The sequence below is a fragment of the Solanum verrucosum genome, unplaced genomic scaffold (assembly GCF_900185275.1).
Source record: "Solanum verrucosum unplaced genomic scaffold, falcon-dt-bn FXZP01000603.1, whole genome shotgun sequence".
NCBI classification, from domain to species: Eukaryota; Viridiplantae; Streptophyta; class Magnoliopsida; order Solanales; family Solanaceae; genus Solanum; species Solanum verrucosum.
In genome coordinates, this window is record NW_026020644.1 from 409,266 (window position 1) to 427,852 (window position 18,587).

Consider the following 18,587-nt stretch of genomic DNA (forward strand, 5'->3'; position numbering starts at 1 on the left):
GGAGGATTCATCCCTAAGAACTCACGAATCCTTGAAGTGTCAGCTCTTTCATGTCGAGCTCCTCTTTGTTGACCAATTTGATTAGTCACAGCTTGACGCAGAATTCTAATTGCCTCTCTGAACTCGGCATTAGAAACTTCCACTTGATCTTGCACTCCCTGGGGAATAAGGTAACTCTTGCTCATCAATATAACGTCTAGGAAGACGCCCTCTACCAACTTTTCGTGGAGGCATGATTATCTGAAAACACGCGCAAGCACGGATTAGAAAGAAACTTTTTAGAGATCAACTCTAACGCATGAAATGAGTGTGAAAGAAATGAGAAATCTTCCTAAATGTTGCAGCCTCCCAATTATAGATGTGGCGCGCTTCACACCGATAACTAGGACTCTACAGACACGGCTTCATAGACTCCCTAGGACTATTAAACTATGTGCTCTGATACCAAGTTTGTCACGCCCCGAGCCTACACCCTGGGCGGGACCGGCGCCCGGAGACCATTTCTGGCCCCAAGCGAGCCCTTGGCCTGGCTTTCTTAACTCAGCGGAAACCTAACCCAACAGAATAACTCAATGCAATGCAATGCAATATTACAAAACAACTTAACTTATAAAATATGGCCATAAAGGCAACTCGAATCTCAAAATAGAATATTTACATATATACATAGATGAGAGACTCAAAACTAACTGACTGACTGTCTGTCTATGAAGCCTCTAAAATACTGAGATGGATGTTGGGACAGACCCCGCAACATCCTAATAAAACAAAAACTAAGAACACAAAATAATTGAGTCCTCCGGAATGCAAGGAGGCTCACCACTGACTCTGGAGTGCTCAGCGGGATCAACGACGTGCAGGATGCTGATCCAGGGTACCTGTATCTGCATCATAAGACGATGCAGGCCAACTGGCATCAGTACATGGAATGTACGAGTATGCGAGCTGGAAAACTAAGCAACATAGGCTAGAAGGAAATTTGGAAGAAACTGAAAAGTTTACCTTGCTCAACTCAACTCAACCTGACTGACTTCTTTCAATATAAGGCAATTTAAAACAAGTGCGATATAAAGAAAGATTGTTTAAAACATGCTATAAACTCTGTGTGTATACAAGGATACAATAAGCCTAAGATGTATATATAAATACAATTGAACTGATGTATATAAAATACAATAATTTCTGTGTATAAAAATAAAATAACTGCTGTGGGAGTTTCTCTAACCGACAACCATCACATAAGAGCTATAGTGATGATACATCGATCGACCTCACGCTGCTAGAGCATCTTATACCCGGCCAAATGTATAAGACTTGAATTGCCTAATGGATCCACTAGCCTAATCTGAAAAGGATTCATCTAAAAGTATGATCCTTTTCTACCCATGGTGGCTAACATGGTTCTATGGGGGCTGTGGGTTCTTTGAACGCTCCCCCAATTCGGTGCTCGATACTACTCCCAAAAATGTACTGACTCTTATGTTTTTAAAACATATTTATTCCTGCTGATATGAGATAATTACTCAAAAACTAGCCCGAAGGCTCTTTGGAAATCTCAGTTTCCAACCTTGTTTAGATGTAAAGACATTTCTTTAAAACTTCTTTGGGAATACATAGTTCCCTAATAACTTTGAGAAATGAACTCAACTTTAAACTCTTGACTCTTTACTCTTTACTTGACTTGCAACTTGAGCCTTAGAATGAAGTTAAAATGTTCAATAAAGACTCTTGATAAGCTTGGAGGACTTGCTTGAACTAACTTCTTAACTTCTAAGCTTGACTTCTAACTCGACTTGACTTGGAAACTAACTTCACTTGAATTGGAAACTAACTTCACTTGACTTGGATTATGAATTCAAGGGTAATGATTTGTGTTTGGAAAGACCCCATGATGATTAGGAATAATTTAGGACAGCTAAACTTAAGAAGAATTTCGAAATTAAATTCTGTAAAGATATCAGATTTTGTTCACAGAGGGAACACAGCCGCGACGCAGACTTGTTTCCCTGAAAGCAGCCTTCCTTTTCTCCTTCATGATGCCAACTCTAACCCTCTTAACTTCAAAGGTTCTTTTCCCAAACACTTGGGGTCATAAACCCCTCAACCTACAGTGGATTCCACTCAAAACACAACCAAATCCTGTCCCAAATCAGCAAGAACTTCAACAACTCAACCAACAACTTCAACAACCAAAATAAATCTTTTCTTGGAATTAAAAACGAGTTGGTGTGTGGGGGTATGAACCAACCAACACTAAGGATCATAAAATTCCTCTACATACAAGATATTACAACTCAAATACACAACCCAATCATGTCCCACAACCAACAATAACTTCAACAACACAACTAACAACATCAACAACAACTAACAACTTAAACAACAATTCCAATCTTTTCTCAAATCATAAAAAAATGAGCTTGGTGTGTGGGAGGAAAGGATCACCCAACACTAAGAACTCACATAACTTGATAGGGATCACCCCCGACGAAAATCCACGATGATCTTGAAGAATCTTTGCTTGATCTTCCCTTTCTCCTCTTCTTCTCCTCTTCTTCTCTTCTTCACTCTCAAGAACCCTAACTCTTTATTCTTTAAAAAAAATGAGACAAAGTGATCTAAAATCAGTCTAACACTTTAATATAACCAAAACAATTGATTTGTGAAAAGACCAAAATGCCCTTAAATTTCCGGACGGACTCCCTGCCAACTGCCCAACTTTCAAAGGGCATAACTCGCTCATACGAACTCGGAATCGAGTAAACTCGGTGGCGTTGGAAAGATCGTTCCAAGGGCTTTCCAAACATAACTGGAAATACTCCTGGATCATCCTGAGCTAGGAGTTATGACTGCTCAAAGTTGGCCAAAAACTCACCGATTTCCACCCTTAGCCAAATTTCCAGATTTTGAACTTAGCCAAATTTTCCAGATTCTGAACTTTTTCCCAAAGTGACTACTTCCAATTTCAAGCTTCTTCATATTCATTTTAAATTTTCGGATGTTACATAAAAGACCATGTACCAACATTAACATAAAATATGTACATGGAAAGTTTGTGTTAAATTAAAATTAGGATATTATTGTTGAGAAGATGACCTAACAAACAATTTTTCCTACCAATTATCACAACCAAAACTTAATTCTCAATTCCTATTTTCAACATTCACATATTCTATATAAACTTGTTAAAAGTGAAACTTAAAAGTACAATCAATCTTCAACAATGTCTTACAACCACAATCAATCTTTTTTCATGTTATTAGTTATCACTTTGTCAATAACAAGTTGCTATGTAATTCAAGCAGAAGCGCGCTATCTTCTTGAAGTAACTATTCCTGAGCTTCCTAAGCCTGAAATGCCACAACTCCCGGAGATCCCAACTATACCAAAGCCTGAATTTCCTGAAATTCCAAAACCTGAGCTACCAACTCTACCAAAGCCTGAACTTCCAACATTGCCAAAACTCGAGATGCCTGTCATTCCTAAGCCTGAACTACCAACTTTGCTAAAGCCAGAAATTCCTCAAGTGCCTAAAAAGCCTTGAGGAAATATATATGAAATGCTCTTTGATTCATTGAATTGAAGCAGCATTCTTGAAATGTAACACTATTATTGTGTTATATGGTCATGTGATTTTCTTTGTTGTGCTAGAAAAAAATCATTTTGGAAATGTTGTATCTTTCATTAAGCAGAATTTTACAAATTGTTGTTCAATCCACAAAGAAATTAAAACTTACACTCTTTTTTTTACTACACATAGTAGACATTGCAAAACAGACCACACATTATTACAAGAATTAAGACAACAATTTAATTCCAAACATGTGGTATATATACATTGTTCGTACTCTTTAAAAATGTTGTTGCACCCACATATATATATATATATATATATATATATATATATAAGACAACAGACATCCGTCAATATTTTCAAAGAGTCGAAACAACACAAGTATACATACGTAGAAATATTTATTTATCAGTTGAGATGGTGAGTCTCAATATCTTTGGACATATTGAGAACAAGTTCCATATATGTGTGCGGGTCTGGCACATTTGCATTCTTCTTTTCATATTCCAAGATCCAAATAACTAAGTTGTTTTCATCCTTTGTCTCAAAATGATGTTATACATGGAAAGTTTGTGATAAAATAAATTAGGATATTATTGTTGAGAAATGACCTAACAAACAATTTTTCCTACCAATCACAACCAAAACATCCACATACCTATATAAAAAATAAACTTGTTCAAGGTGAAACCTAAAGTACAATAAATCTTCAACAATGGCTTACAACCACAACCAATCATTTTTCTTGTTATTACTTATCACTTTGTCAATAAAACAAGTAGCTATGTAATTCAAGCATAAGCGCACCATCTTTTTGAAGTAACTATATCAAATGCTCTTTGATTCATTGAAGCAGCATTTACACTTTATTATTGTGTCAAATGGTCATGTGTTTATCTTTGTTGTGCTAGAAAAATTTCATTTTGGAAAGATTATTTATGTCATGATATTTTATGATCAATAACAAGAATTGTTAATGTAATTGTTCTGTCATCAGTTCACTATACACACCTTATGTTACAATCCAAAATCCAAATAGCATTTATTTTTCAATATCAATAGACTCAGACTGAGTCATCATTAAGCAGAATTTTACAAACTGTTATTCAATCCACAAAGAAATTAAAAATTACACACTTTATTTTTACTACATATAGTAGACATTACAAAGAACACCACACTAATTTATAAGACTTAATACAACAATTTTTTTCCAAACATATGGTACATATACATTGCTTGTACTCTTTAAAAATGTTGGTGCATCGACAACACACATCCATCAGTATTTTCAAAGAGCTGTCCAAGCAACGTAAGTATACATATGTAGCAATATTTATTTATCAGTTGAGATGGTGAGTCTCAATATCTTTGGCTTACAAATTTTAATTTGCAACTTCTTTTTTGCCTATATACAAAAGCAAAAAAATTGAAAGACTAAAATAGCCATCAAAAGTTGAACAACTATTTTGTCCATCCAAAAATCAAATTAACTACCACACAAATAATAACATATACTCGGTCCACATATAGCGACTATGAAGGATAATTACTCAAAGTTGAGTGACTTTAGATAGATGTCGCTGACATTGTCATATCAAATAATTGAGAATGGTAAAAAAAAGAAAGATTTCTTTTATAGTAGATGTTGTCTCTAGAGAGAAGATATATTAAGGACTGATAGTTGTACATCCAAATGATATGAAATCAAATAAAATTTGCCACTGAATATATGCTTCACACATTCATCTGCAATTTCATGATCTATGTGACACTTGTGATTGTTATATTTGCTACTTCATGGTTGTTGAATGATGACTATTGGATTATGATCATGAGAGTGTATTATGACCGGTTAGGTTGAGCTGATTTTAATGCAAGTTGTAGTTTGAGGAGGTTTGGTTGGGATGAAAATTGTGTTCGTTTTCTAGCTAGTAATTTTGCTTTGTTTATCAGGTTTCTTGTTGGGTACCATATTGTCTGGTGCTCGATCCTTGCTTCTACACTTATGTAGGTTCCAAGCCCGGTTTTGTGTGATTGCTCGATCTTCTCCTTCTATACCTGAGGCTTGTCGAAAGACTTTGAGAGGTAGCTGTTTGTCATCCCGGTGGACCCTCTTTTTCCTTTATGTTATGCTTTGTTCTACTTGAGAAACAATGACATTAAGACTTGTACTTATTTTTTCACTTCTGCACTATATGTATTAGTGGCTTGTACACGTGACAACCAAGTTTTGAGGATTATATTAGAATGACTAAGTTTTCTGCCTTTTGTTATTCTTGCTTTACTTTCCGCATTTTTTTTTTCATTTTGTTGGATTGAGACTGACTTGTCTTGGTGGGAATAGACAAGTGCCATCATGTCCGTTTTTTGAGTCGTGACAGAAATGGACTTGCAAGCAATCCACTTTTATTTTTTTCAGAGGTTTTAACCAATGGAGTATTATCGATTTCAATACAAACTTGCATACATATATGGAATTAAATAGAATTAGCTTCGAAACTTTTATTTTTGTTTATCAATATTGATCGACTAAGGCTTTTATTCCAAGTACATATTATAACAATAATAATAATAATAATAATAATAATAATAATAATAGTAATAATAATAATAATAATAATAATAATAATATTTATGTATCACTTGAGATGGTGAGTCTCAATATCTTTAGTGACATTGATGCATAATTCCATTAAAGTGTGTGGATCAGGCACATTTGCATTCTTCTTTTCATATTCCATGATCCAAGTAACTAAGTTGTTTTCACCCTTTGTCTCAACATGCATAGTGATATAAAATGATTTATAATACTCCAACAAATCACCTTCAATTACCTTTTTTTTAATCAACTTCTTTTCATCATCTATTTCTTCAATTACTTCCTTAGCCATGATCTCTTTCCCATCTGCAAACAAATATAGTAAATATTTCATACTACTAATTTTGCTTTTTAAATGATCGATTGAATTCAATTGAATCTGAATGGGTTAAAAATGGTTTGCATCAATAAAAATATTGGATCAAAATAATGAACGGATCAGTTTGAGCTAGATGTCAACTAATAAATATTGAAACCAAATATAATACAAGTTTACCATGGATGAGTTTCCAGGACTTAACAGAACCTATAGTACCCAATTCACCTTCATGAATATCCACATTTTGTATCTTATCAGAGCATATGCGGGAGATATGATGTGGTTCATACCTAATCATTTCATGGAACACATCTCCATCACACTTGATGTTTATCTCAGAAACCAATTTTCTAACTTCAAGACTCATTTCTCTTCTATGATATATCACAAAGTAATAATTAATAATAAGTGTGTGGTTCATCATTATATGAGTATCTCTACCCTCTTATAGTTAAGCAATGTCAATATGTCTAGACTCTAGACTATAAATTTCATATTTCTTTGGCCTATACATTATTAGGTGTGTGCATGTAATTACACACAATTATCACAGAAAGAGACTCTTGGTTATATCTAGTACCCAATAAGCTACTTTTATATAAAGAAGGTATTAGGTTAAGTTTCTAAGTGGTTCAAACTAGTTCATAATCATATTTTTTAAGATTATCATATAGTTGGGAAACACTAAAAGTGTTTATCACTCATCTAGTGATTATAATCCAAAATCAACCATAGGTTGATCATTTTAATTTATGGTTTTATAGCTTATAAGCACTTTTAATTTGACCAATCACTTTACAATTTCACCTTTTCTATGGTTTTGTACTCCCTAAAATGTTCTTCCAAGAACATAACTTTGAATTAACCCTTTATTTATTTCCGTCATTTGTCTTTTTTATGTAAAAATACTTTTAATTTTTTTTTTTTTTTTTTGTAAATAGACTTAACGATAAATTTTAGCACCCTACGTGTAACCACTTATTTATAAAAGAAATGATGCCTACCCCCGGCCCCCACAACTAAATACTATATCTCTTTTGCAAATTTTATGTTGAGATTAATTATAGACATGTTTTGTATAAGAATTAGATAGGGGACCTTGTCTATGTCAATGCTGTTTTATTTAAAAGTATAGATATAAGAAAAAATGACTTAGTTTTCGAAAACCGATTAAACTTATGGTTTAAGCAAAATCGAATTTCCAAAAGAACAGAGTCGCCACTTAATTTTTTTAGTAAAAATCAAGAAAAAACTTAAGGTTTTCAAAAGATTTAAACAGATAAAATCAATTGAAAATGGGTTCGGAGTTCAATGTACATTCCGAGAAGGTGTTAGGCCCTCGGAATGCCCGCTAACTCGCAGTTGACCGACGATTTGACTAAAAATAACTTTGACTAATTTTTGAGAAACTATTAACTAAGTAAAAGAAATCATTTATTTCAACTAATTATTTTTAGAATTTAACGAAGTAAAGAATTCACGACTTTGACTAATTTTGAAAAGTTTAACAAAGTAAAAGAACTAATTTACTTCAATTATTATTATTTTTTTTTTTGAAATTTGAATTAAGTAAAAAGAGCTCATTTATTCTAACTTATTTTTTATTATTATTTTTTCTTTTTTACTATTGTTATTTTTATCATCTCTTATTTATTTTTAGGGGAATGAACTAAAGGGGAATGGATCATAAAATGTCAACAAGAAAATATTTTAAAAAAAACTAAGCAATAAAATATATATACTTTAATGCGAAAATAAAATGAAATGACCATTCTTGGGGAATTTAATTAAGTTAAACCATAAAATAATCAAAACGTTAGTCAAATATTACTACTTATTAGAAGTGAGAGTTGAGTGTACCAACATTGCACTATTATATTGTACAAAAAGGATCATGAATTGTACTATATGTGTTCGGCCTGCTTTTTTTCCTCTTTTACGGCTTTAATTGTGTGGGCCCTATTATTACTTTTGTACACCATTTCATTTTTCCTTGCATTGTTCTTATATTTTCTTATTTCCAATTTCTATCCTCCAGGGATCTTTGAATATTATTAATTAATTAATTCATTCATTAATAAATTATTTATATTGTTTCTTCCATTTTAATTGTTTCATCTTTTTTTTTTCTGCACGAAGTGTTAAATATGAAGAATATTTTTAAATTTTGTAATCTTAAATTTAAAATATATCACATATATTAAAGTAAAAAGTATTTCTAATTTAAAATCATACATACGCTATGTAAAAAAATTAAAATTAAGAAGTAATTTTCTTTTTTAAGTGAAATAAAAAAAAAAATTCAAATAAATTGATACGGAAGGAGTCATATTTAAAAAATAGAATAACTATGTGATATTATTAGAAAGAGCTTTAATATATATTTTAAAAATTATTTTGTCTTCCGTATATTATTTTGTGCATATATGTGGAGTTCTAAAGTTTTTAACATTTTAATATAGAAATATGATTATTTGAAAATTTTAGTACTTTTTTCATTTAAATTTTTTCTTGTTTTACTTTTAATTTATTCTATATTTAAAAATTACATAAAAAGTACTGAAAATCACAATGTAATAATATAAGATATTAAAAAAAACATAATTAAAAATCATAAAAGAATTTTTATTGACTCTTTAATTCCATATTGAAACAAAAGAAGTTTGTTTGAAAATAACATAAAAAGTACTGTAAATTAAAGTAAAATAACAACTACAAATATTTAAGAATCATATAAGAAATTTAGTTGACTTTCGTAAAAGTACCTACGTCACATAAAATAGAACAGAAAGAGTAATATATATTATTTGAAAATGATATAAGAAGTGTTATAAATCACAATAAATTAACAACTTCAAAATATATTTAACAAAATCACATACAAAAAATTATATAACTCTCCAAAGGGATCATGAATTGTACTATATATGTTTGGCCTACTTTATTGTTGAATCAACATGTGGATTGCATGTGTTTCAATATTTTAGATACAAATAATTCCCTACAATTTTCAATGTCTTCACTATTCCAATTCTCTCTTTTTTTTTATTTTACTTTACTCATATTTAGAAATGGGAGTTTGGGAGGACCAACATTACACTAAAGAGTTGGACTAAAAGCTATAGAAATTGTACATTGAGTCCCACAAAAAAGATGAACTATTCTTTTTTTCTACTTTCCATTCTCCCCTTTTACTCTCTTTAGTTTATCTTTCATCTTAAATTTTTCATACATCTTTAAAATATTTTCAATTATTAATTATTATGAATTATAATGTTTTGATTTTTACGTAGTTTACAAATATATAAATTTCATTTTTAAAAAATTGAAGATATCATACGCAAATTTATGGTCAAACTTAAACTATTTGATTCTTGAGAAATAAAAAGTGTCACATAAAATGGGACAGACGAAGGATAACTCTCAATTAAATTTATTTCACTTTTTAGTTTCCATTTTTAACATAATTTTTGAAGTTGGATTTGTAGGAATTCTATAGTAGACCCATTTAAATTTGACTTTTTTGTTTTAAATTAGAGAACTTGGCCGCACTTCGCATGATCATTAAAATTAAATATTTTTGATTAATTTTATATTTACTCTGTTGTTTAATCATAATATTTTTTTTTTTTTTGATAATATGAAGATTGTGAAAAAAATAAAGCTTCACAAATTTTACATCTATTAAATGAGGAAGAATATATTTTTTATCAAATAAGTTAAAATATATTTGCTAATAACAAATTCTTCCATTGCATGAAGTTGATCCTTTAATATATAATATATATTCCGGTGTACCATTCTCCTTAAATGTCTAAGAAATATCTCATAATGTCAAATAACACTGTAATACTCCCTCTGTCCCTAATTACTTGTCCACTTTTAAATTGACACATTTATTAAGAAATCAATTAATGACATAGTGAATTTATCATTTTACCCCTATTAATTATGAAGTAGATGAAAAGTTCTGCAATTTTCAAAGTAATTAGTCATTTAATTGAGGGTATAATAGGTAAAAAAAATGTTCGTTCTTGATTTTTCAAAATGGACAAGTAATTAGAGACAACTATAAAAGGAAAAGTGAACAAGTAATTAGGGATAGAGGGAGTACTAAACAAATGCATCAGCAAATGAAATTTATATTAAAAATATATTGAATGATGACGTAATGATACCTTAATAGAATTTCCTATCCATTTAAAAAAATATATATATATTCACCCTTTCAATTTCATTATATCTTCTTATTTAGTAGAAGAATCATCATTGATTATATTCTACTCCACCTTAATTGTACCATCAGAGTTTTAAGAATAAACATTAAATTTTAAATCGAAATAAAAAATCATTGAAAAATGACAGAAAAAATAATAATAGTATATGAAAATTAAAATAAGGTGCAACAAAAGCCTTTTCACGATTATTTTTTAAAATATATTGATAACAATTAAAATGAAGCTGTTATGTTATCTTTAAAATTAAGTTTGATTGAATTGAATTAGTACAATGAGAAAAAATATTAAACTAATAACTTTTTAATGTTATTAAATGCATTTTCTTTTTAATTGAGTAGTAGATTAAAAGTTTCGAATTAGGATATTAAAATAATATCTTACTCTCTCCTTAATTATTATGGTATTGCAAACATTTATTTTCCTTAAATGGTGATTCATTTTTCATTTACAGTTATATCCAATTAATTTCTAATGTATTGAATGTGGTTATGGGATATTGAAATAATATCTTTATCTTTCTTTAATCATAATAAAATTATAATTTAACATTTATTTTTTGAAATGATAATTTTGTTTTAATTCCTAGAACATATTGTTTACTATATTGAATGTAATTATAATAAAGGCATAATACATATATTGGACCTTAAACTTGGCTTCAAATTTTAACTTTGACCTCCAACTTTCAAAGTGCACAAATAGACACTTTAACTATCCAACCTTTTAATAAATAAACACGCGTGTCTTACCTGGCAAAACGCGTGATGTGCACGCATTTTGCGCGAGTGAGAAGTAATTTTTGAGGCACACAACAGTGAAAAAAATGCTGAAATGACAACTCTACCCTTGATTAATTTTAATTTTTTTTTTAGTTCTAAAATGGAGGTGTAAAGTGTTTAATTAGTTGGCAGCCATTGAGTGGCTCAATAATACACGTGGCAGCGTGTGCATTTCATGCTCTTGGCTCCAAAAATCGCGTGTTTATTTATTAAAAGGTTGGATAGTTAAAGTGCTTGTTTGTGCACTATGAAAGTTGGAGGTCAAAGTTAAAATTTGAAGCCAAGTTTAAGGTCAAATATATGTATTATCCCTATAATAAAACATATTGTATTTAGTATGACAAAAGAACTCAAAAATTCGAGAAATTAGATAAATAGTAATCTTAGCTTCTAAGAAATGTCACATCATCATTTACATATCCAACTTTATATATATAAAAGAGTTAAAAAAGAAAAAATAAGTGATTTAAGAAAATTATATAAATAACATTAGTGACAGATCAAGATTAAGAAAAAAGATCAAATAAATTAGTAGTATTGATGATGATAAAAGTTAAATAAATCATTTTTTCTATTATTTAAATTTTTTACATAAAATTTCCATTCTTTTAAAATTAAAAATTTTAAAAAAATCGAGGCAATAATTATTTTAAAGAAAAATATAACCAAAATTGTCAAAAAAAATTAATAAAAATAAATAAGTATCTATTACTAAGAATGGTGTCACTATATTTTCTATTTTAACTTTATTGTTACATATGGATAGAAACTTTTAGAAGAAGAAATGATTCAAAAATTTAAAAATAATGATTCCTTAAATGGTGATTCCTTTTCCATTTACAACTTTTCAATTAATTTTTAATGTATTATATATGGTTATGGATATTGGAATAATAATTTTAGCTTTCCTTAATCATAATAAATTATATTTTAACCTTTGTTTTTGTGAAATGATAATTTTCTTTTCATTCGTACAACATATTCATTAATATATTAAATGTAATTATAATAAAACATGTTGTATTTAGTATGACAAAAGAGTTCAAAATTTAAAAAATTAAATAAATAATAATCCTAACTTCTAAGAAATGTCACAAATATATATATATATATATTTATATATATATATCTAAGAAAATGATATAAATTACATTAATGATGAAATGAAGATTAAGAAAAGAAGTAAAACAAATTAATAATAATATTGATGATGATAGGAGTTAAATAAATCATTTTTTATTTTTTGTAAATTTTCAATATAAATTTTTCAGTCTTTTAAAATTAGAAAATGCTAAAAAAAAAAAAAACTAAAACTAAAAATCGAGGCAACAATTATTTTAAGGAAAAAATAACAAAAAATGTCAGAAACATTGATAAGAATAAATAAGTATCTATTGCTAAGAAGGTGTCATCCCACATTTTCTATTTTAGCTTTATTATTACATATAGATAGAAACTTTAAGATGAAGAATGATCCAAAAAATTTTAAAATAACAAATCAATTATGTAAAAATACATGTGTAATTCTTATAAAGTTATAATAACTAATTTCTTCAAATGAATAATTAAATGAAAGAAAAAAAAGTAATTAAGAAAATAATATAAATAACACTAATTATGAGATTAATAGCATTGATGAGGAAAGGAACTAAATATGATCATCTTTTTAAATTCTTTTTTAAGAAAATATATATAAACTTTAATTAAAGATTAAAAAAAAAAAAAAAAAACTTTAAAGATACAAAAAATCAAGACAAAATAAAAGAAGAAAGAAATTAGAAGAATAATGAGGTTGAAAGAAATAATATCTAATTTTCTCTCTTTTCAAATCACAAAATTATTTTTTTGCTTGTTCTCCTCCTAATTTGATACGAATTCCATAAATAAAATGATTTTTTCTCCAAATAATTTTTTACCCTTTGAAACACTAATCAACCTTCTTATAAATTTGTCAACCACAATGAATTTTCTCTCATTGTAGGAGGAATAAACATTTTTTCAAAAAGTCTTTTATTTTGAAAATAACTTTTTGTTACATAATCTCTTTCTTTACATCAATGTCTTCACAAGAATCATGAGATATTCTCTCTTTCTCTTTTGTTAAAAAAGTCACATGACCTAGAAATTTTATGGACATCTTAGCGACAGAAGTTGATACCGTATATTGATCATCATCATCGTCAGAAGAAGAAGAGCCAAAGTGAAGAAATTTGTTCTTATTTGTTACAAATGGTCAACTATTTTTTTTATTTTATAGGCTAAATAATTATAAACAGTTATAAAAAATGAATAGTTTTTATCTTTTCATCTTCCATTTTCATTTACTTAAATCTTTATTAGTGTATTGGATGTTATAAAGGGCATAATTAATCGGGTATGATATAAATACTTTTAAAAAAAAAATACAAATAAGAAATACAAAACAAAGATAAAATGTCAAAAAAAGGAGAAAAAGATGAATAGAAATACTGGTCATAGAGAGATGCCACATCAGATTGTCTATATTCAGCTTCATATATACATATATAGGTTCATGCCCTTAGATGCTATTTTATTACTTTAGCTGGCATCGACATTTTTGTAAATCTGATATCTACTTTGGAACATTTTATAATGTGGCATAGGCTGACAATTGAGATCATAAATTTAAAAATAATAAAATTTAATTTAATATAATACTAATATTAATATCATAAAGATATATATATATATATATATATATCTTTTAAATAATATATAAAAAGTATTATAAATTGTAATAATTAACCGCTTTATTTTTAAAAAATCATATAACTAATTTGATTTACACTCCAAAATTCATAGGTGTCACATAATTTAGACATTAATTCTTCATTACTCAATATATGTAATTATATCAATGACATATAAATTGAAATAAAAAAATTACATATTTTATTTGAAAATCACGTAATAGTACTATAAGGTATAATAATTAACAACTTAACATATTTTAAAATTTTAGTTGACTCTCCAAATTCCATATGTCTCATGAAATTGAGACAGAGAAAAACATATATTGGTTTAAAATTAATAAAAATATTATAAATTATAATAATTAACAACTTAAAATTTATAAAAAAAATCCTTTAGAAAAATTTAGTTGGCTCTCCAAATTCAATCGGTATTACAATAATTAAAACATAGAAATTAACATAGGTTGGACTCCTGCTAACATTTATGTTTCCTTTTTAAATTTTTTTTCTTTTATGCTTTATATAAATAAATTTTTTATGTAAAAAGTATTATAAATTATAATAATTAATAGCTTAAAATATTTGAAAACATATAAAAAGTTTTTGTTAACTTTCAAAATTTCATCTATACTACATAAATTGAGAGAAAAATAGATATATAGATATTTTAAGTTGCTAATGATTGTGAGTTATAGTACGTTTTATGTCATTTTCATATATATATTACTCGCTTTGTCCTGATTTATGTGATACAAATGAAATTTCAAAAGTCAATGAATTTTTTATAAGTTTTTTTTTAAAATTAACTTGTTATTTATTGTGATTTATAATATATTTACGTAAAACATACTCTAAATAAAAATAATTAGCAACTTAAAATATATAAAAACATACTAAAAAATTGATTAACTTCAAAGTTCATATGTACCACATAAATTAAAACAGAAACAGTAACATATATTGGGCCCCGTGCTGGCACGGGGTCCCATATCTAGTAACAAAATAAATGAGAGCAAGGAGAGGAATATTAAATTTGGGCCTTTGGCCCAAATCTTGGATTTGCTGAAATTCCCTTGGGCCTTTGGCCCCATTTGCTTTCAAGAAATTTGTGTATATGCTTTATGTATATCCCTGTATACAGACCGTATTTGGGTCCGAATTTCTGCATTTTTCCTTGAACAATAGCTATTGACTTATGTCTTATCATCAAACTTGTATCCTCATATTTTTGCAACCTGTAAACCATATTTACGGCTGTATACGAGTGTATACAGCAGGTATATCAGCCCTTTTTGGGCCTTTTGAGACCTGCAATCAGCCATTAACCTGTACACCTGCTTCCCTGGCTTCACATATCAGTCCATTGGGACTCGATTTTAAAGGTAACTCGAAAGAAATGCAAGGATGGAGTCCAAAGTGAACTCGAATCGGTGTCACATGCGACAAATAAAGAAAACATAAGGATTAGCATTTACAAAAAATAAATAAAAAAATCTCAATCTGTAATTTCCAACAATACTAGGATTCACAAATTTAGGAAGAAAAATGGCAATGCATTCAAGGGCACATGATTAAACATATTTCAAGTAGACAAGCAAATAAATTAAAATTGGATACGAAGCAATTAAATAGCGGGTTCAAAATAAAGAAGAAAGCAGGCTTGATGATAAGTTGAGTAAAATAAGAATAGCTAGGGATCCTTACCACCTAGCAACAATGGATGGGAAATCAAGAAAATAGATAAGAAAACACGGATGAACCAACCACTAAATATGCTACTAATTTTTATTACTCCTAGACATTTCAATTGTACTAAGAATTATGCAAACTACCGTATATCATAACATTCAAAACGTAAGAAGATAAAATTTAAAAAAACAAAATAAAATGAAATGAAAACAAAATAAAAAAAAGGCAACAGATGGCATAATATGAGGAAAACACCTAATGATTAAATTAAAGGATGGACTACGAACACTTTGCTAACTTAAACCAAAATGAAAGGCTTTATTTACGTGACACCATAGAAATCACAGATCACGAAGATACGTTCCATCATGGAAATAGACACGGAAATGAAGGATAATTAAGATTATAACTGAAATTTCCAGATCTTAAACCGTTTAAACGATCATCAAGACGAGCGGAGTCATGTTTGTAGATATAAGAAAACAATAAAGCCTTAGTCGCGCCACTTTAGACTAAGACAGTGAGTAACAAATGACTTAGAAGATATGCAAGAGGAAATTTTCCTAAAAAAAAAAACACTAGACGCGAACAGATTTGCAAGTATGCTTTCTTTTTTGAAACAAAAGGGAACCTCCCACACGGAAGTATTAAAGGGAAAACTGAAGTCAAATGTTCGCCATTTCGAGGAATTCAAAATCGCCGGTAGCTCTTAATACTCTTATAAGACCCCAATACTTGAACGTCTTGCATTTTGAGGTGAACTCCACACACAACTGAATACAAGAATCAAAGCGAGCCATAACAGATACAATAGAAGAACCCAAAACAATGATGGAGACAACACATGATCCAAAATATTGACATTTTAGATCATTCGTTCAACTTGAGGTGAAAGAATGAAGGATATGATGTTGAATGATAAGCAATGATACGGATTTTTAAGAGAACAAACTAAGATTAAAGAAGTGTTTCGAAAAGCCGTGAGAGTCAAGAAAAACAAGAACAACAGCGAACAAGGCACCCACCTCTCATCATTTATACTCAAACAATCAAATCACCCCAATACAAAACACAACTCCAATCTCAATACAGAACACAAATCCAACCTCAGACATCTACTAGAACACAAATAGAAATGAGGAAGTCGAGAGTTGTATACCTTTTGACGAGCAGCGACTGGGATACAAACGAACAAGGGACCGATCTTCCTTCCGCAAAAACTCGAAACGAACATGGACAAGAGATTTGAGCAGGAAACTGAACCCAAACACCCAAAAAAAAAACTATTGTACTCTCTATCTCTGAAATGTATCTTAGTTTGTATTTAAAACTCTGATGCTCAAGCCCCTGTATTTCTTTTTGCTTAAAAAAAAATCCAACTCTTCTCTAATGTTTTTTTTTTTTTCTAAACTCGAAAATTCTCTCCCTTTTCCGTAGTGACTAAGAGGGAATATATAAGGGATTTTTAGGGTTCTCCAATGGGGGGAAAACGGACAGAAATCGATAAGAAGAGGGCCAATTCAAAATTCGAAACTCCCCAAAACTTTCACGATTTGGGCGAGGCACCTTTTTTCTTGCGATTTCAACCCATTCCGGAAGAGGAAAGGGGAGAAATCGCGTGCCTGTTGCCTGCTGCTGCGATATTAATGCGTACAGGGACGGGAGGGAGACGACAAAATTTGAAGTGTTCTATCTCTGTCCCTCGCTGCTCCGTGTGTTTTGACGGAAAAATCGACGTCGTTTGGAGACGTTGAAGGCGATGCTTTACTGTTGGAATCGTGAGGCTTGGAAGCTGTTAGCATCTTGAGCATTTGAGTTCTTGAAGAAAAAAGAAAGTGGGCCGGGTCGGGAAGTAATGGAATTGGGCTGAAGAAAATGGAAAAAGGGCTAGAGGAATATGTTGGGTTCTTTTAGTATTTAGTATTGATACTGTATTGTTGGATCAACTATTTTGCTGAAATTAAGGCCCAAAGTTGGCCTGAATGGGTTGAAATAATTTGTAGTAAAAATTAGGCAAATGACATAGTATAAGAAAGAAATTACTTTCTTTCCCTACTCTTTCATTAATTATCAAAAATCCCTTTTTTTAGTGTTTTTCGGATACATAATATAGCAGTGTGAATACTTAATATAGCAGCGCAAATACTTTAATTAATCACGGGAGATACTTAAATTATTAAGTTGTTAGCAGCACGGATACTTAATTAACGGGCGGATGCATAATATAACAGCGCGGATACTTAATTAATAACGGACGGATACTTAAATTATTAAGTTGTTAGCAGCACAGATACTTAATTAACGGGCGATGTATAATATAGCAGCGCAGATACTTTAATTAATAACGGGCGGATACTTAAACTAATAAAGTATCCGGTTAAGTTGAATTGGGGGAAAATAAGGGATTTTTGTATTTTAGTAAAAGAGTAGGGAAATATTGAGAATAGGCAAAGAAGTGTTGTGTATTTAAGTAATTTTTCCTAATTTGTAAGGAAGGGATTGGATTCGTAATTTAGGACTTGGCCAAATGAGTTGCAAAATTAGCCAATTTAAATTACAAATATGGCCAAACTTAGTTAATTGGGGCAAGTTCGGCTAGTAGTTAAGATAAGATGAATTAATATAATTAATTTATGAGCTTATCAATCTTAACGAAATAAAATAATCGACTT

At 29.5% G+C, this 18,587-nt stretch overlaps 3 protein-coding genes across 4 annotated transcripts in view; 1 reads left to right on the forward strand and 2 right to left on the reverse strand.

Annotated features, from left to right (window-relative positions):
- Positions 1-18,587, reverse strand: part of LOC125812075 (putative clathrin assembly protein At2g01600) — a 272,019-nt gene that overhangs the window by 83,081 nt on the left and 170,351 nt on the right. The window lies entirely within an intron of this gene.
- Positions 1-18,587, reverse strand: part of LOC125812086 (kirola-like) — a 108,777-nt gene that overhangs the window by 47,015 nt on the left and 43,175 nt on the right. The gene's annotated exons all lie outside the window — the stretch shown is intronic.
- LOC125812105 (protein PELPK2-like) lies at positions 3,133-3,573 on the forward strand. The gene has a single exon (XM_049491599.1). The coding sequence runs from the start codon at positions 3,224-3,226 to the stop codon at positions 3,542-3,544; it is 321 nt and encodes a 106-aa protein (XP_049347556.1). The 5' UTR covers positions 3,133-3,223; the 3' UTR covers positions 3,545-3,573.